The sequence below is a fragment of the Thunnus thynnus genome, chromosome 9 (genome assembly GCF_963924715.1).
Source record: "Thunnus thynnus chromosome 9, fThuThy2.1, whole genome shotgun sequence".
Classification (NCBI taxonomy): Eukaryota; Metazoa; Chordata; class Actinopteri; order Scombriformes; family Scombridae; genus Thunnus; species Thunnus thynnus.
The window spans coordinates 14,096,542-14,116,342 of record NC_089525.1 but is presented as its reverse complement, the minus strand read 5'-3'; the positions used below and the strand labels follow the sequence as shown (position 1 = coordinate 14,116,342).

Here is a 19,801-nt window from a genome sequence, read left to right as displayed (position 1 = left end):
TGCTACTGTATAATGAAGTATGCCAATGATAACTCAGCCCTTTTTACAAGTGGATTTGGCTAGTGCACACTGAATTTACATAAAAATGCATCAGACATTGTAGCTTAGAAGCTGTTTCTTCTGATTCTCATGAATTTACCCTTTATTTTTTTTGTTTGAACTAGTTGTTGCATCTTAAGGCAGAGCTAGACACACACACAGACACACACACACACACACACACACACATGCACATTGCACACATTAGGAAAACAACATTTTACTTATTGCCACAGAAAAAAAACACATACATAAACCTAGACACAGGGCCACACATTAAAAAAACATTCACTCGTTCATACAGGCAAATTTAAAGGGAAATACAACAACAGTGAGTGTGGCACTTGCAAAACAAACGTATGTCTCAGTGACAGGATGCATTGTGAGTGTTTGGGGTATCTAGGTGAGAGGAATATATTAAACCAGCTAAGCATTTTGTTCTGGAAAAGTGCCACTTTTTGGAGGGGTGGGCGGCATGACTAATTGGGTTACCACTCTGCTCTGAAAACCCATCAGGAAAGTAACAGGCTTATGTGTTCAGTATGGCAGCTTGTTATGAGGGGAGTAAAGGAGGAGAGGGGCCTACATGCTTTCTTGACAAGCGGTTCATTACAAAATGAACTCATCACCCCGATCGATGATTTGTCACAAGTCGGAGAGGAAGAATTGCTCTCCCTGATTGCGTTTATGTAAAACCACCCCTTGAAAACGAAACTCTATACTGCAATATGTCCACTCATGAGTCAGTTCAAAATATTTACAGTTTTATGAATAAATAATCATCATAGTGTGTCCTTCAAGTTTCCAACAAGTTCCTCATGTGTGCACAGGTCTCTGATAGTTTGTGATCACATTCAGTGTGAAATCATCCCCCATGATATCAGAGACAGCTGGAGACTGGGGATAAATGTCCGCAGGGGTCTCCAGGGTGGGAGAGGGTGGGGTAGACAGCTCGGAGCGTTTGACCTGCCCTCCGCCCCTGAAGCTCCTCCACTCCTTGATCCACTGCTCCCTCGCCGAAGGGTCCAGCCGGTCCAGATGCCTGGCTTGCACGAGCGGAGAGGGGGCGATAGAGTTCCTAAGCACGTGAAACATGTACCTGGGGGAGAGAGTGTGGTGGTGAGAAAGTAGGCCAGTGAAAAATATGCGGCCCTTTGATGTAAATCAGAGCATTCCCTCTAAATATCAGCACTTTCAGAGGCATCAGCAACCAGGAGGAAGACTGAGCCGTGGTGCAGTCGTTCCTGACCTTCACAATTAACATTATTTAGTTACAAATCAGCCTGGACTGTCTATGCACCAAATTAACTCACAATCTCATAGCAGTTAATGAATCTGTGTGAATGCATACTCCAAAATAATACCTAAATAGTAGAATTATGAGGTTGATTGGGTTTAAACATGATGGCTAAAACAGTGACACCCAACCTTTTGGACTTGTGACCCTGAAAAATGAAAAATGTCTACTTGTGATGCCTCATCATAGGATCGCCATAGTGTGGAGTGATTTTGCCTTTTCTGATTGTTTTATTTGAATCCTTTTGATTGTTTTATTTAAAGTATCCAGCATTTCATGAAAAAGGGTAAAATTAGGGCAAACAAAAGATAATACTTTTTTTTTCATATCCCTTTAAAAATCTCTGGACCCCTGGTTGTATAACTGGACTATAATATTCTACTCAAAAAAGCACCAATAAACAGAAATAAGACTGCAAAACTGTTCAACTAACAGCTCTGAAGACTATTTTAATTTTGAGTTACATGTGGTAACCTTGAAAGGGTCATCCAATGATGAACATCTGTCCTTTATCCTTAAATCTTGTAGGTTTTCTTATGAGGAAAAACAGATTTAAAGCAAACTTAATTGAATATCCTCCTGAATGTGAATTAACTACACAAATGTGTAAGCTGCTCTATAATCTATAATCTTGACTTGAAAAATTGTTGAGAACAATATTTCAGAGTAGAGTTACTGATAAGAAAAAGTACTCAAAAAGTACATGAAAGCTACTCTGTTACAATGACAAGAGCTCTTTAAATTACTATCCCCCACTGGGTTTCTGCAGTGACAGACAAATGGAGGATAATACTGACGGTACCTGGGCAGCAGAGCTACAACAGTACTGATGGTGCAGATAAGGTAGAACATGGGGTCTGCCATCTGGCTCTGGAGGATCCAATATGGGTTGGATGGGGGGTTACAGGTAACGCAGATGGCGCTGTAGACCAGCGTCACGATGAAGTACAGCGCCACACTGCCCAGCATGATTACCCAGTGAACCACCGTCTACAAGACAGTCACATAACACAGTTAGATATGTTGAAACAATCCCATTAGTCAACTATATATATATATATATATTTAAAAAAGGTGAATAATGTGATGCAGTACTTCTAGATGCTTCAAATAATTATGTAGTATATTACTTTTCAAATGGATACTGACTGAAATTATATAATGATAAGAGTTTGATTGACTGGAGGTATATTGCGAGTATATTTAGAGATAGATATTGATCAGTTCAGCACTCACCCAGGCTTTGATCTCTATTGACAGATGCAGCAGGATGGTAAATAAAGAAATTGTGTTCAAAGGAGTTCCAAAGGTAAAAACATCAATGTCTGAATCCTGGTAAGCCTGAGGTGAAAATAAAATACGTTGTCAAATTTTAGCCAGTAAAATACATGGAAAGTCAGAGAATGCACCATGACAGATACAGCATGTGTAATCAAAGATGGAGCATTTAAATGTCTCTCTTACCAAGTACGGAATAAAGAAGCACGCGAGACTCTGATAGAAAGCATCGAGCATGGAAACCCAGAAAGTTGAAAACTTGTATTCCTAAACAAACACACACACAAGCATAAACAAGTGTATTTTTTCAAAGACGCAGCTCTATAATACTAATAAAAATACATTTTGATGGTGCTAGGCAAACTGTCACTGACCCCTGCACCCTGTCCGGTCTTGTATAGTTCAGGAATACCCAGCAGCATCTCTGCAGAAACATCTTTGTCCATTATCCCGAACATGATGGGTGGTAGGGAGGTAAAGAAGAGGTTGAAGAAAATCATCAACCAGTAGTCGATCATAGTGGTGGCAGAGAAGCCGCAGAAGAACTGATACCAGAACAGCAGGTTCACATAGGCCTGGAAAACATGTGACATTAAACTGTAGATGATTAGATGAGCGATCGATGCAGGTGGTTGATTAAGATGGCAGAGTGCTCTAATGTAGATACAACACTCACCACATTCTTATAGAAGAAGTAAATGATCATGTTGGCAAGTCGAGTGTAGCACCAGTGTCCATGAACCAGGAGGAGTTTTTTTAGGTGTTTGAAGCGAGATATGGCAAAATCACTCGCCATGACCGCCTGCAGACAAGGAGGATTCATGAGAAGTTTTGGACTGTAGAAGAGGGCACAATACTTTTGAACCAAAGGGCCTCAGTTCTAACCTGCATCCCCTCCTGACCAGATATCCCAATGCCGATATCGGCTGCTTGGATCATGTTGACATCATTTGCACCATCACCTAAAGCCACAGAGTGAATGTTAGTTTATGTACAGATACAGAGCCTTGAAAATATATAAACATCCACTGACTGACAACATGCATTTATCAGGGAATTTACTGTGAGTTTTATGCAGTACACTCTCACTTTTTAATGTTTTTTCCTACATTTTCAAACATATTCTGCATATAATAAACACTACACTACACTATTTATAAGCACTAATAAACACTACCCTAACATCCTCAAATTTCAATCCAAAAGTCCTTCTAAAAGTACAGGGACCTGGTCTAGATATCTTTACAATTTTAAAAAGTCTTAAATACAGTAAATACACTATCAAAGTGGCACTCCTGGGTTTCAGGGTGTGTGAGGATCTCCATGCTCTCCTTTTCTTACTTTCAACTATACATTTCTCAGGTCTTGGAGGTTCAAAGACTCAACAGGATATGAAATGAACAAGATAAGATCAAGAACCTGAAAACCTAAAATAAACTATGCAACATAAAGGAAATAAATCTTTCAAGGCCTTTTGGCTTCCCTCTGACTGTTTTGGAGAATTACACTCGTTTTTAACACCTTGTATTACACCATGGTAATCAATTAGTTGGTTTTTAGTTGAAACTTGGCCTTAAGTATACTGACACGATAAAGTAAAGAAGACAAAAATGACCTGAAAATCTTAATGTTGTCGTAATCAAGCTCAAACAACTTCTTTATACAACTTCTTTCCTTTGGATGGTGTTTTTTTTAAATCTCAGATTAAAAATCCCACAGAGATGTATTTTAAATAGGTACATAGCTAAACAAAGTGTGCAAAGCCCCTAAATTCTTGGAGTTTCTTACCAACAGCTAGTGTCATGACCTTGAGTTTCTCCCTGATGACCTTCACCACTCTGCTCTTCTGTAAGGGTGTGACTCGACAGCAGAGCACAGAACGGCAGCGTTTCGCCAGGTCCACGAAGCGGTCCTGCAGGTCTGACGATAGAACCATGGTCAGGGTGTATCCATCTATCACCAGAGAGATGTCTGGGGTCATATCCACATTACGAGGTTCGTTTGCGTACCTCCTCACCTCCTCCAGAGTGCAGTCCAGGATGGAGGTGCATGTGAGCTGGAAAACAACATGTGCTTATTTAGTTTGAAGTAATTTGGCTGTACAGGCTGCACAAAAGACCATCAGTGGTGAAAAAACAAACACAAAGAGGATGACAAGACTATTCCTCTGTACAAGAACAAATTACAGCATGTGCTGGTGAAAGAAACATTACTCTGTTGTTGAGTGATGTTCGTGATGCCTGGCTACAAGCAATTACAAGGCCCAGATCCCATCAGACTCATCATTGTTGTCTGTAAATAACTCAAGCTTCTTAGCCAAAGGAAAAACCAACATGATTTTAAAAATGGGTCACATCCAGTTTTTATTTTATCTATCAATCGCTGGCAAAATTTCATTAGGTGCGGTGGGGTGATGAGTGTGGGAGTGCATCCCTCAGGTGGTCATTGTGTTACAGTGTTAAAAATAGTTCATAACCAATATGCCTCCACTCTGGATCATGAGAGAAGGGGCATTTCCTCTGAGGGTTGATTATTAGACTGTTAATTAGATATGAAAGCATTAGTTATTGTATTGGGGGTAGCTCACTCCATTCATCATCAATGACTAGTCCCGTCTGAAAGGAGTGTGGCAGTGCCTTTGTTCCAGAGAGCTCCCCGTGTATGCGTTAGAGCTGCAAAGAGCTGACAGGTAATTTCGGTCTATTTGAGGCCAAGGATGATTAGACATGGTCAGGTTGTTATGAAGGGCTCATTCCTGTGCTACTAGGTCTTTAATGACCTCTGAGAAGCAGGGTCCACACCTGACACCTTATCTTTCTCAGATGGAAATGTGAGGGTTTGACCTTTAGTTAAAATGTAAAAATGGTCAAAAAGGTTTGGCCGTTTAAATTGGAGAGAGAAAATCTCACAGGTAAAACCTCCTGATTGGACTGCTTGGAAAACATGACTTAACTGAATGACCAACCAAAAAAGTTGTCAATGCTGCCATCTGAAACAAGCTGTATGTGATCAAATATAAGTTACATCTTGTCTTAATCTGTTTAAAAAGGCCAGCGTTCAGTGTTAAGAATTTAAAGTGTTTGTAAAATATTTTAAGCAGTAAATCATTTAAAATTTAATAGGATCATGAATCATCAGCTGTAACGCATCCCATTTTATATCTCTCTATGCAGATGATATTTTACTTTATTCTTTAAAAAAAACACCCAGTCAATATTCCCTCTTTTACAAGTATTGGACAGGTTTGGTAAGATCTCAAAATACAAGATTAACTGTTTTTGTTCAGCACTACTGCCCTTGAAGGAAATCTGATGTTACACTCATAATAATTAATAGTTGATTAACATTTAAGCAAAAAATGTCCAAACATTTGATGCTTCCCCAATGTGAGAATTTGCTTCTTTTTCTTTGCAGTTTTCTTACATTATAGAAAACTGAATACATTTGGGTTTTGGATTGTTGGTCCAGCAAAAAAAGCTATTTGAAGTCATCATTTAGATCTCTGGGATATTATGATGTTCATTTTTCAAAATATTCATATGTTTCACAGACCAAACCACTAATTGATTAAATTTGAGAAAATAATTAAAATAATCTTTCATTTCAGCACTATATAACAGAATACAATTTAATTTCTTGTTTGATTTACTGAAACTAATTCTAATTGTAGTCTAAGAAATGTATCAGAGATGCACCATCATTTATCATTTCACATTGAGCAGTAAAGGAAAGCAACTCTGAATCAACAAGGCAAGCATTAGTGAGGCAGACAGCGGCCTCCTCACCTTGTTTTTGCAGCTCATGTTAATCACCAGGTCTTCCTCTTCCAGTAGCCTGCAGGCATAGCCAATGTTGACAGCTGTCTCCGGCTTGTCACCAGTCAGCACCCACACCTGGATCCCTGCCTCCCGCAGTGCCATGATGGTGTCTGGGACGCTCTCCTGCAGACGGTCCTCGACGCCCGTCGCCCCTGCAGGAGAACACATATCCAGAGTCAAACATGATTTACAGACAGTTTAGCACAAATATGTGTGTTTATTACGTGTTTATTTGTGAATAGGCCGGCATGTTTTTACCTAGCAGGGTGAGGTTTGTTTCTAGCTGCACAGCAGTGTCCATGATGAGCTGCTCTCTGTTGTCTATAGCAGCTAGAGCTCTCTGTCTGTTTGCTGACCAGCTTTCATAAGCTTTGTCACTCACAACCTGCAGTACACACAACCATAAGATGTAAGAGAGCTGTTATTTCAACAGAAAAAAAGATGCTGAAAAAAATATATATATGTGAATATACACCTTTTTTGTAAAGCAAAGTGTACGCAGCCCATCTTTAGCATAGTAGTCAAGGTGATGCTGAGTATCTGCTACCATATTCTTCTGATTCCCACTAAGATGTTCTGAAAATAACATGACAGAAATATTTCTATAGTTTTCTTTTGAAATATGAAGTCACAGTATTGATTGACAAAATGTAAACAATATAGTAAATATGAGTACATTTAGTTTCACCTACACATACCTGCGTATGGGGTACCCAGTAGCTCCATGATAGCGTAGTCTGCACCTTTAGTGTACAGCACGTACTCTTTGGTGATTGGGTGTCGCACCAAGACGGACATTCTCTTCCTGTTGGAGTCAAAGGTCAAGGTGTCCAGCACCTCAAACACCAGGTTCTGCCCAGACGGGAGCCTCACCGTCACGCTGTCATGGGTGCGGCCCAGCAGAGTGAAGCCATATGCCTTGGCTGCATACACCAAAGCTGCCTCGTCTGGACTCTCTGCCTCATAGCACAGCTTATCTGAGGTCGCAGCAGGCTTGTCGCACTGGGGTGGAACATGGAGCGAACACGTTTGGGCCCCGTCGGTGTTGAGGTCTCCAGCCCTCTCCATTTTTACAGGGGGGTTAAAGTGGTCCTCCTCTATAACTGAGTCCTCTGATAAGGTATGGGTCCTCTTGGGCATTCGCTGCCAGGAGGTGAGGATGTGGCGAAGAGAGCCAGCCTTCCTCACCAGGCTGGACAAAGTGTCCAGTGGATTATTTGTCTGACAGTAGCGTGGAAACCCACTCGCCTGAAAAATTAAATAAAGAAAACAGAGAATGTATGTGTCATATACATGTGGCATTTTTGTATTGACATTTTGCAAAAACACACAGATGGTGATAGCACACAAAACCTCTTAAAAAACAACCTTGTCATCCATTTCCACTCTATTTCCTTTGGTGTTTTTACCTTTAATTACAAACTCAAGGGAAAACCCACTGCTTTCTCCCATCTGTCAGACCTCAGAACAGCACAGTCAGGAGTAGTGAGTAAAATTAATAAAGGTAACCCCGATTGCCCCTGCAAATCCCCCCTTACTATGTGGCTAATTTAGTGAAGACTCAGAACCTTTGCAACTGGGACTTTAAAGAAAAATGAAGAGCAATTAAGTACTGACCACTGAAGAAAGAGGAGAAACTTTAAGCTAGCAATTTAAGAAGACCTTCAAAATTTAACTAAATCTGAGAGGTTGATAGGAAGAATGAAATCTTTAAATTTGTGTCTGCTGCTGATTAAATCATATATTTCCCTGAATTATTGCAACCAGAGAGCTAGACAGCAGGTTTTAAGAGTTATATAAATCATAATATAATCAATAAGACAATTAATTCTCTTGCAGTTGTTGTGTAAGTTTGCATACTGGGAGTTTCAAGAGAACAAATCCTCCGCCCATCTTCTCCCTTCTCACTGCACCCTCCATCTCTACTTCCCATCCACAGTCACAGTAAACGGAGCACTCACCCTCTGTCTCTGAGCTGTTGCCATGGAAACCACCACCGTGTTGCAAATGGCGAGAGCCAGAAAAAAGTCCAGGTATGGATCCATCTTCCGGCTGCTGCTGCTGCTGCTGCTCTCTGCCCTGCTAATCTGCTGAAGCAGCTTCCTGTCTGGAATCACCTCAGTTTCCTGTCGGAGTAAAGTTAATCAGTTTGTTAATTAAAAGCTGCTGTTCCTTGCTTTCACTGATTTGATGTGACAGGATTGGAATAAGTCTTTTTTTTTTTTTTAGCTTTTAACCTTTTCATCCAGTTTTGTTTTCCCACATACAAATATAAAATCTCCAAGGAATATTTATAGGAAAGAGGAGAGGGGGATGGAAAAAAGGGAGAGAATGAAGGCAGTTTCCATTTATACAAACATGTGCTGTTCTGTTATAGACGCAGCATGAAGAACCAAAGATGGGCTGAGCGCCTCATTGGAATAAACACAAGACTTTTTCTGTCTCAGCCTGCTTCATTTGGCCTCTGCGTTTTGCCCTGTGGACAAAAATAGACACAGAGCTACTGTATATTAAGACGATGATGACTAATCTATAGTGCACGTTTACAGTTTATGTGACATCAGTGGTCTCTACCAAAAGGTGCCCAGCATGACCATATGTCCCGTCACAGACACAGGGGAAACTTTGAGCCAAAATTGATGTGCTCATCACTGACATCTAGCAGCTTGGCCATCTGCAGTGGGGACTGGGAACAGGAGGCCTTTTGACACAAGGATGGGTGAGATTTGGGTAAACAAATGTCAGTTTGAGGTCCGCTAAGTATGTATTCGCACATCAAGTATGTTTAACAAGGAGCATTGTTTTATGACAATGGTCAAAGGTTAAAAGTTACATCTTGAAATCCTAGAAATGCACCTGTATGAGTCTGTGCATATACATATAGATGCCATTATCTGAACAAATTTGAAGGAAAGAATGAGAATCAATACTGGCTGACGTACAGCCTGAAGTCAGTTTTGTCCACTCATACAATATTGATCTGAACTTAGCATTATCATTGAATCCTGACCCTTTTCCAATGCATGCTGGGATAAGCTCCAGCACCCTGTGACCTTGGGCAGGATAAGCAGTTTAGAGAATGGATGGAGGGATGAAATTTATATTTCCATACTGGTAAATGCAGTCTTATTGGCTAACACATTAGATCTTTTGGCAGTGTACACTGGTAAGACATCATATAAACCCGATAAGGAAATTGTAAATCATTTTAGTTTTACATGGAGCAGCGCCGAGTGCTAAGACAAGACGTCTCAACAGCCATCACATTAATGTTTAATGAGTTGGACTGCAGTTCAAAAGCTGGAGGCCAGTTCACTTTGTATCTGCGATTCATCATGTTTGAATTTGAGCCATTTATTTGAATGATGATTATGACTGCAAGGACACTTATTAATCAAGAAGAATAAATCTAATTTGTCGGCCTTGAGTGAACTACCTGTTTTCACCTCCTGCATGAGCAATCGAGGGAAATACTGATTCCCTATTGTTGCTTCCTGTGACCCTGTTCCTGCCTGACAATATCAAACCAGCAAATCCACAACCCCACCATCTCCAGGACCTGGAGTATCTGCTTCCTGACTGAGACATCATCTTACCAGTGGACTGCTGAAGGCCACATTGCTCTGGGCATTTCCTGCGCCCTTGCTCTTGCGTCGGCTGCCATGGTGATGCTGTGTGTTCTCAGGGTTCGTGTCCTCAGTATCCAGGGACCATCCCTTCTGTAGGGGTCGGGGCCGCTGGTTGAAGATGACCTCCTCCTCTGAATCTGGTTCATCAATGACAGTGAGGCGGATGGCTGCAAAAAAACAAAAAAACATGTTGATTCACATATAGTATACAGTATGTCAGGTCAAATCAAGTTCAGTTGTATGACCCTGTATCCCATTTAAAGTGGCAAAGACCCACATTAGACAGGAAAAAGGGACACCCCTGTCCAAGTGCATAAGGAACGACTCAAAAACAACACAGATTAAATAAATAAACCTTGTTAAGAATGTAAGAGGGGACTCAACTCCAGGATAAACAGATCCGTGATATGGAAAATGGAAAATGGAAATGTCTCTGATCAAGACAGAACACAATAATCAAGCAAAAATGATAAAATATGTTAAGAGTCTCATATGTACTCACTTTGTATCTTTTCTCCACTCCTTATAAATTTAGCATATATTCTGTCAGAATGGTATTTGAGAAAAATGCATGTGTACATCCACATGCAAGACAAGAGTCCCAATTGCACTTCAACATAATATCATGCAGAATCCAGGAAATCCAAACCAACCAAACATGTTACACAACTTAATCAAACCATTGTGTTTCTTAAAACACGTGAGCAGCCCTGTGATGCTGAAACACAACAGAAAATAAAGAAGTTTGTTGGAAAGATTTTTTTTAAATGAAGAGGAAACAAAGATGACTAGTCTTAGATCATCAAGGAAAGCTAAATTAAATCAGCCTCAGCTGTATTTAGGTTCATCTGTGCTTTGGGCTAATGCTAACATTAGCTTTAACATTAAATGAATATTTCAAAATTTGGGGGCAATTATACACATATTTGCTTTCCTGTTAGATGAGATAGAGTGAAGATCAATACCTCAATGTCTTTGCATTAACTAGCCTATGTAGCTAGCGCCAGGAGTTATGCTTAACTTAACAGTGTTGTTCACTTGTAAGCTTAAAAGGTGTTTGTTGGTTGTTGTTTTTTTCACTATTGACAGAGCCAGGCTAAATGTTTCCCTCTGCTTCAAGTTTTTATGCTAAGCTAAGCTAATCAGCACCTGGCTCCAGCTACAGACATGAGAGTGATATTGATCCTCTCATCTAACTCTTGGCAAGAAAGTGAGTAAGCACATTTCCCAAAATGTTGAATGATTCAGCGGAATGATTAGTGGAAGTGGCGCAAGATGAAACGTCAGGGCAATTTTATTTAGGGACTTTTCATTCTAAGTCAGGATTTTTTGGGGATTTCGGGGATTTGGCTACTAGGACTATGAATTTTTGTACCAATTTCATGGCCATTCATTGATGTTGGTTTATTAACTGTCCATATATTTCACTCTGGATCAAAATGTTGGACTCATTTCAAGGACATAAATACTAAGATCAGTGCTACATGCTGCAGCTGCACATTTTAGGAAGTTCTGAGACTGCTGCACAACTCAACATGCATACTGCAGCATATCACAGATGGACTTTAATGTCTAATGTACCGTTCTCTTTGTGTGGGTACTCTGTGCCCATGATGGAGCACCGGCGAAATACCATCTTGTTCTCAGTGAGGGTGCCGGTCTTGTCTGAGAAGATGTATTCAATCTGGCCCAGATCCTCGGTGATGTTCAGGGCCTTACACTGCATACGGCTGTCTGTCTCCTCATCGTACAGATCGATGTCATTGGTGATGAAGTAGATCTGGCCAATCTTCACCAACTCAATTGACACATAGAGGGAGATAGGAATCAGAATCTGCAGAGGAGGGGAGAGGAGAGAAAAGCTTAGTTTTATGACTTTAAAATGAGCAAAAACACACTTCCAGCCATCACAAATAGACACAGACAGACTCCTTCACCTGCAGCAGGATGATCATGGTGAAGAACATGTAGAAGCTAGACAGACTGGGACTATCCAGGTGACCGTTGCTGTTGGGGACCAGGTAAGGGGGCACACTGGGCAGCGCCTGCAGCCATAAGAAGTGACCTGCATGTGTGAGGACAGGGGGATTAATCACACCGACTGTCGCACAGGGAGGGAGGCTATTTTTGGCAACCACACCTTCCCCTGTCTCCTCCCTCTTCTCCTCGTATGTGTTTAGGCTTGTGGCCAAAGTGACTGATCGGGGGCTATTGGAAATTAAACGTCCCCTCATGAGTGTAAAAGCATTAATCATGAACTGGTCTGTGTAGCGATTTTATGGTTAAGTTATGTAATTCACCACTGACCTACTGCGCCGACGAGACACATACTGAGGAGGAGAATGACACAGAAGATGACGTCTATGTTCAGCTTCCGCTCTAGTTTGCTGCGCTTGTATCTCGGCCCGTTATTGTTGAGCATGGTCTTGGTTTCATGGCCTAAAAGGTGAGATCAGAAAGTGTTGATTCAGTTACCAACAACAGACACTCCACAGCCAGTAAACTCCAAAGGAAACTGAATTTTATATCTTATAAATGCCCTCATTCAAGGTCAATTGATACAAAAGCCAGGCAGTAGCTACCATAGAGGACAGAGAGGTCACGTCATCAATAATGTTTCTGGAAGTCTATAATGACATAAAGATGACTTCACACTCTGCAATTATACAAATCTCACACATTTTGGATTTTTCAGACTGATTCAGATATTTTCAGCCACATCTAGTGCCATCATCTGGTCAAATTTGGTTGGTTTATGAGCCTCATCTGTACTTTGTGTTGAGTGCTAATCAGTAAATGTTAGCATGCTAACAAACGGTGGTTAACATGGTAAACAATATACCTGTTAAACATCATCATGTTAGCATTGTCATTGTCATACACAGTATATATGCATATGTTAGTATGCTATGGTTAGCATGTAGCTCAAAGTTTAGTAGAGCACAGAACAGCTAGTGTGACTGTAGAAATTTAGTCTTGTTTAGATTAAACTAATTTTTTTTAAAAAAGGTGAAATTGTGTGATTTTTATAATATACTCTTTTAATTTTTTTTACAGTTTGTTTGGTTGCATGGGGGAAATCTGGACTCATGACCTCTCAGATCCTGGCTACGGTCCTGCATAGACAAAAATACCAAAGGCTCAAGGTCAAAGCAGTGAAACAGCTGAGAAAATGGAGAATATACCTGCATACACCACAAAGCCGACAGCATGATCTGTGTTTCTGACTGTGCAGCCTCGCAGCAGCAGACTCTCAATTCCAGCGCCCACCTTGTCCTTATCAGGTTTCTCTCTGCGGCAGGAAAAAGTGAGAAACCTCCTTTGTACTGTCAGACCTTGTTAGATATTCATTACTGCTTATGTATTCCCCATTAGCAATTTTCCTGCTTTACAGCCATAGCTGGACAGCATGGGTACACCAGCTAAGCGCTGTGGTGCCCAAGGAAATCGATTATAGTCTATTACAGCCCCAATAATGCCTCCAGTGGCATCAGAAAGTGCAGCGAGTGGGCTGGAATTAGTTTTGCTCGGCTGCTCTGAAAGGCTCAAAGAGACAGTTTGGGGGAATCCATGTGATCTGTGTATTTGATACTCACACATAACACTTGAAGTGATTCAGGTTGTTGTTGGGCCTTTCACACACCACAATACTGTTGAAGCTTTCAGGTTCAAATTCAGGATCCTGGGAAATGAGAACGGGTGTAAAGCCACTATAGTAGGAATTGAAACTTATGTAGCTTTACCTGTACTTCCAGAGTGACATAATGATTATTACTGACAGGAAACACGGTCCAGAAATGTACATATAATGTATGTAATCCAACAGGTTTTTTGTTACCAGCCTTTCATCTTTTGACATTGACATAATGTTCTGCAGTTACCGTAAATGTTCAGTAAGTAATGTCAGGACACGTTGTAGTTATTCTCACACAGTTTGTTAAATGTCAGTAAAGGTGAGGCAGTACAGAAGAGATGGGGATACAAGACTGTGATGAAAGTAGAAAGACGGGAAGGACGCTAAATACACATATTTCTCAGAGACTCACTGAGGTGCAGAAGCCAGACACCACCCTCCTCTGTTTCAGGTTGGTCTCTCCATCCAGGTTGGCTGTCTCTATGTGACACACACCGTTCGGGTCTGATGTGTGCAGGAGCAGGAGGTCCACAGAGACAATCTCATTGCAAAACACTTTCACAAAATCTCCCACCCGTACATCCTTCCAGCACCGCTCCACAAACTGCTTGTCTTTCCTGAAATCAAAGATGTGGGATACCAACAGAGGATTTTCTAAAGAGACACACAGGTCCCTGTAGGTGACTTTTATATTGATTTTTGTCACATATATTAACTGCACCTGTGGCATTGTGGCAGAATTTCTTTATGTTTATGCAATCAAATGAAATATTGACTCACTCGTTATGGATACAAAATCACAGCACCTGCTTAAGTTAAGGAATAAACAATACAACCACCAAATGAAAAATCGATGCTGTTGTTTTTGGAGAGCAGCCCAGATGTGTTTTGTGTGTTTTAGAACAGGGAAACTTTCCAAAAAGGTTCAAGGCAAACAGCGATTTAGAGGAAGACACAGAGCCACACACTTTACTGTGTAAATCTGTACGTTGAGTGCTAACTAATCACCAGTGACAGAGAGCAGTAGGTATGCTGCCCTGCATGTACGACCTGACTGGGTGGCTTCCACACAACACCACACCTCACCTGAAACAAGCCCAGAGGGGGAGATGATGTATTTTTAGTATGTTGTGTTTAGATAACTCCGGGTTGCATAAATATTCTGTCATGTCAAGGAAGCTTCATTTTACGTCAGGCAGCCTAATTATTAGTTTCCAGTCATGGGAAGGTCCATTTCTCAGAAGTGTGCCATGTTCTCACATCCCATGGAGTCTATTACATCCCAGACATGCAGTGGTGGAAAGAAAATCTTTAAATATTTTACGCTGCTTTCTGCTTCTACTCCACCACATTTATTTCACAGCTATAGTTGCCAGTTACTTCTCAGATAAAGACTTTAAATGTAAAACATATGATCACTATATAAAATATAAGGCATTGTTATAGATGAAACTAACCAGCAGTATATAAAGTTGTTAAAATGAGTAATAAAAGTAAAGCAATAAAAGTAATAATATAAATGATAAATGCAACACTTTTGCATAATACTTCTGTACTTTAACTTGAAGGATAGATTCACAAATTTTCAAGTTTGCTCTAAAACAACAGCCAGGTGCCCAAATGAACATTCAAATAGATTTTTCTCGCTGTAATAATTCCTCCTGTTCATACTGACCATTAGAAGATCCTTTCATAATGTAAGTGATGGGGGACAAAATCCACAGTCCTCCATCTGTGAAAAAGTGTATTTAAAACTTTATTTGAAGCTAATATGAAGCTTCAGCCATCCAAATTAGTCAAATCAAGTCAATGTCTTAAAGTCTTTTTAGTTTAGGTCTTTTTAGTGCCAAAGTCCCTCTTTTGGATACGATCCTTCGAGACACAAAGAGGGAATTTTATAATAAAAAGACTGTAAATGTGTCAGATATCCACTTTATTTGACTAACTCAGACTGCTGAAGTCTCATATTAACTTCAGATAAACTTTTAAATACATTTTCACTCAAAACAAGGACTGTGGATTTTGTCCCCCATCAATCAACATTGAAAAAGCATTATGAAGATATCTTCTAATGGCCAGTATGAACAGGAGGAACAATCATATGGGCAGCTGACTGTTGTTTTAAGACAAACTTGAAAAACTGTCTGACTTTTACTTGTAATGGAATATTTGTTTATCTGTGTTATTGATCATTTAACTGAAGGAAGTTATCTCAAAACTTCTTCTACCACTGCAGACATAAGCGTAACCACTAAACTGTTTTAAATACCTCACACGCAGTCTTTCTGATGCCAAACTACGTGGCTGTCTAATCATCCAACCAATCAAATCATTTTTTCTAATTTCTAAATATAACGCATTTCTGATCTTTAAGAAATAAATTTCAATTGCTTTTGTGACTTTAGCTCTTCCCCAAACAAGCTTCCTAATGTGTCTTTGTGATAATGCCTCAGAATGTGGAGATTTTGTGGAAAAAAACCCCTACTCTTTACAGATAAAGTGACACTTTATAGATAACGTGTCATTTGATATTAGCTGTGATAAGAGTCACATTCATACAATGTGTAAATCAACTCTTATAGATCATTAAACAGCAGGCAAGAACAAGTTTAATGCGCTGCACTGAGCAGACAATAAAACAAGACGTTTAACAATGTAATGACACAAGCTGGCACTCAATCAAAAGGATTAACTGCCAGCCTGTGTTTGGTACGTTTGAGCGCAGGTGGATTGACAGGAGTTTAAGATATAGAGACGAGATAAATGGGATGACCCTGAAGATAAGGTATGTCACACTCAAACACACACATACTTCACACCTTTCTGGAAACAACATGCAGGTGAAGGGTGACGGCAAATAAAGACATGCATCCAAGAAGGTGATGAATAAAAGCTGAACCCTCATCAGACTGCATTCCATGTGGGCTTTAGTGTGCACTGTGTGGCAGACGTAAGAGCCCTCTTTCATGATGTGTGTTGAGACTTCACCTACATATGGAGAGAGATGCAGTGTGTGGAATCCTGAAATGTATTCTTGGGCTTCTTCTGGAAACATTTGTAAACTTCAAAAGAAATCCCAGCCGGTCGATTGCACCGACTTGAACCTGTTCTTATCTTTACAAGCCCAAAATGAAGCTTTAGCATCTCCACCATGAGAGACTCACGAGAGCTCAACTCAACTGCTGCTTATCTGATTGCGTGAGGCAGTGACGACTAGTGTCCGCCAACGGGCCCAGAGGGACTAGCGTGTTCTCCGAAGTGTCTGAAATGCAGCGTCTGGAGTCTGCACCTCGGGCCACCTGGACACACACATCAACACACACACACACACACACACACACACACACACACACACACATACACACACACACACGATGCACGCTGAGGCTGCACTTCCCAGCATCCCTGCTGACTCTTCTTGGGAAATATGAAAGCAGGCAGCTTCTGGTTAATGATAAAACCCTTACAGAGGGTGAATCTGTGAGGATTCATCATTGGGGGGGTGTCTTGTGAAACCCTCCAGTCTCACATCATATCCAGAGGAAATCCACATCCCCTCTTCCTCCTCCTCCTCCTCCTCCCACTGTACTCCAAAATCACAGCAATGAAAGAGTTGAAAATGACAGGGTTGATCCTCCTTTGTGAATTATTCATTTTTCACCAGTAATTCAAAAATAGATAACCGCTAACCTTTACTGTCTTTGCTGACGCAACACCCAGATGAGGATTTCATCAAATGTGCACAATGCGATGGTGAGAGATATTGTTGTGAGGCTCTTCAAAAGAGGAATAATCTCCCACACATTTTCTATTTCTAAGTCAAAAATTCCCACGGGGTGCTGAAACGCAGAGGAGGTAAAACACACACACACTGTAGCACACAATCACATAAATCTACACACTCACACAGACATCAACATGCTGGATGATGAGAAACACAAACACAGATGTGGAGTGTTTCCTCTCGCCACATCATGTGTGAAAACAGCACAACACTCTGTTTCTATATTCAGGACGTGATTGTCTTTGACTGTTACCTGCTGTAGATGAAGCACGGCGTGTTGTTGAGCTTCCTGTCCGACTGGTACCTCCTGAAATCCTCCCAGGCGTCCTTCAGGGCGGTCAGACACAGGATGACACAGATGGGGATCAGAGCTACCTCGGGCTCGAAGGCGCTCACCACAGGGACAAAGTTCAGAATAGCCAGGCCCACAAAGTAGATGTTCGCCAGACGGTGAAACTGCTCAAAGAGGTTCATAGGGATGAAGAAGAGGAGGGTGTATTTGGTGGTCTTGATGGCATTGCTGTAGAAGTGGCGGTTGGGTTGCTTCCCTTTCTCCAGGCCTTCATAAGGCAGGTTTGACACCAAGTAGCGGAGGTCCCTCTCCCGCGCCCTCTGACCTCTCAGAGCATCCCTGACCAGAGCCAGAGGGCTCCTCCACGTCATGGCTGCTTCGTTTGTCTCCTTTTTTTCCTCTTCCCAACCTCTCAAAACTCACTGATCCTGTGATTTAACAAAACTCTCCTCACACCCATTCCCTCCTTCAGTCTGTATGTGTGTGTGTGATCTATGGAGCCAGGTAAAAGCAAGTGACAGCACACCTTTCCCTCCTCTAAGTCCGCCCCTCGCATTGACAGGTGTGTTTGCATTCCTGCTTGTGGAGTCAGTAAGTCACAGAGAGGCGACTAATTACAGTAGAAAATTCAGTTGTAAGTGCTCCATTGACTCAGTTGATTTTAATTTTGCTGTCAATAATCTCATTTCAGCAGAATCACTGAGCCATTAGCATGTTTTCAGCTCTCTGACATAGTCCTTCACACTGCATCATAATGAGTCAACCTGTCATTAATAGTTTACACACTGATGTTATTCTTGTAAATTAAACACTGAAAAAGTAAAATTCAATAAAACACTAATACAGCAGACAAAACTGCCAAATGAGCTGACAATCTAATACTTGCAGAGCAGAAAATTGGTGCAGTGGGTCATAAGGAGATTTGAACTGACAACACAACACCGAGCAGAGTGCGACTACTGCTCGGGGCAAACATATATGAGGAGTCTGCACTGTGTGAATGAACACAGCAGAAGGGACTTACACACTTCATACAGCTTCAGATGGACAACACACATCATTTAAAGATACTGAGATCATCTGTCTGAAATAATCATTATGCTACTTTATTGATACCTGCAAGAAAATTCAGAGAGGTCAGAGGTCAGCTACAGAAGACTGAACTGTGGGCTGGGAATTAGTTTTACATGTTGAATGATAAAAGTTGGATCATGTCCATCAAACAGGATGAATGTATTTAAATGTGTTTACGTGTGTGTGTGTGTGTGTGTGTGTGTGTGTGTGTATACGTATGACGGACTACAACAAAGCAGCTTCTTGCACAGATGGCAAACATGTAGGATTCCTTCCACTTCCTCATGTTGACATATGTTGTCTTTTCCAGAGCAGGCTGCCGAACCTGTTTAAACAGGACAGATTTGCACGGTGTCAGTCATTGATTGTGCTCAGATTTAAATATATGGTCCTGCTGCTGAAACTACATGCACCCGGTTATGATATGATGCAAAACATTTGGGGATATTATTGGGAAATTGCTTTAAAATAAAGCTGAATGGACCTTTATTGTCTTTTTTTCTTTTCTTTTTTTTTTTTTTTAAGGATGTCATGCTCAACCTTGCAGGTGATTTATTATCAGTCAGATGTAAATGATTTCCTGTTTCCTGTCCTTGAACAGTTGACGCAGGTGGGTTTGTCTCTCTCCTGGGCAGCGCAGCCTGTTTTTCCATCACATACGTGTAGCAGGGGAGCGGCATGACGCGTGTGTCCCAGACTCACCCTCTCACCCCGTCCCAGTCAGTTCTGGCCGGGTTTGGCTCTGCTGGCACGCCGACTGCACAGTGGCGCAGCTGTGAGTCCACACTTTGCACGTACACACAGAGAGAAAACACACTCAAACAACAAAACACACACACACATGATTCTACAGAGCAGAGGGCTGTGCATCCCTAATTACTCCAGTGACATGGAAACACTACAAAGTAGAAAGCATCTGCCTTTTCCCCCCCTCTCTTACATGTCAACACTAATGC

General features: G+C 41.1%; 1 protein-coding gene across 1 annotated transcript; it reads right to left on the bottom strand.

The window, feature by feature from the left end:
• Window positions 1-45: 45 nt before the first annotated feature.
• atp10b (ATPase phospholipid transporting 10B) lies at window positions 46-18,156 on the bottom strand. The gene is made up of 21 exons (XM_067599027.1): window positions 17,733-18,156; window positions 14,108-14,312; window positions 13,658-13,743; window positions 13,247-13,353; window positions 12,369-12,500; window positions 11,999-12,126; window positions 11,643-11,895; window positions 10,029-10,228; window positions 8,394-8,558; window positions 7,131-7,680; window positions 6,908-7,008; window positions 6,691-6,817; window positions 6,400-6,584; window positions 4,403-4,670; window positions 3,500-3,576; window positions 3,291-3,416; window positions 2,989-3,189; window positions 2,801-2,881; window positions 2,573-2,677; window positions 2,139-2,326; window positions 46-1,138 (listed from the first exon to the last, which is right to left on the bottom strand). The coding sequence occupies exons 1-21, from the start codon at window positions 18,140-18,142 to the stop codon at window positions 856-858; spliced, it is 3,978 nt and encodes a 1,325-aa protein (XP_067455128.1). The 5' UTR covers window positions 18,143-18,156; the 3' UTR covers window positions 46-855.
• Window positions 18,157-19,801: the final 1,645 nt, after the last annotated feature.

Excerpts from the sequence above, each read along its gene's own strand:
- atp10b (XM_067599027.1), bottom strand. The coding sequence starts at position 18,142 with ATGACGTGGAGGAGCCCTCTGGCTCTGGTCAGGGATGCTCTGAGAGGT. Across the intron at positions 10,229-11,642 it reads GTACCCACACAAAGAGAACG|CCATCCGCCTCACTGTCATT; the intron begins GTACATTAGACA and ends GTTTTTTTGCAG. Across the intron at positions 3,190-3,290 it reads ACTTCTTCTATAAGAATGTG|GCCTATGTGAACCTGCTGTT; the intron begins GTGAGTGTTGTA and ends CATGTTTTCCAG.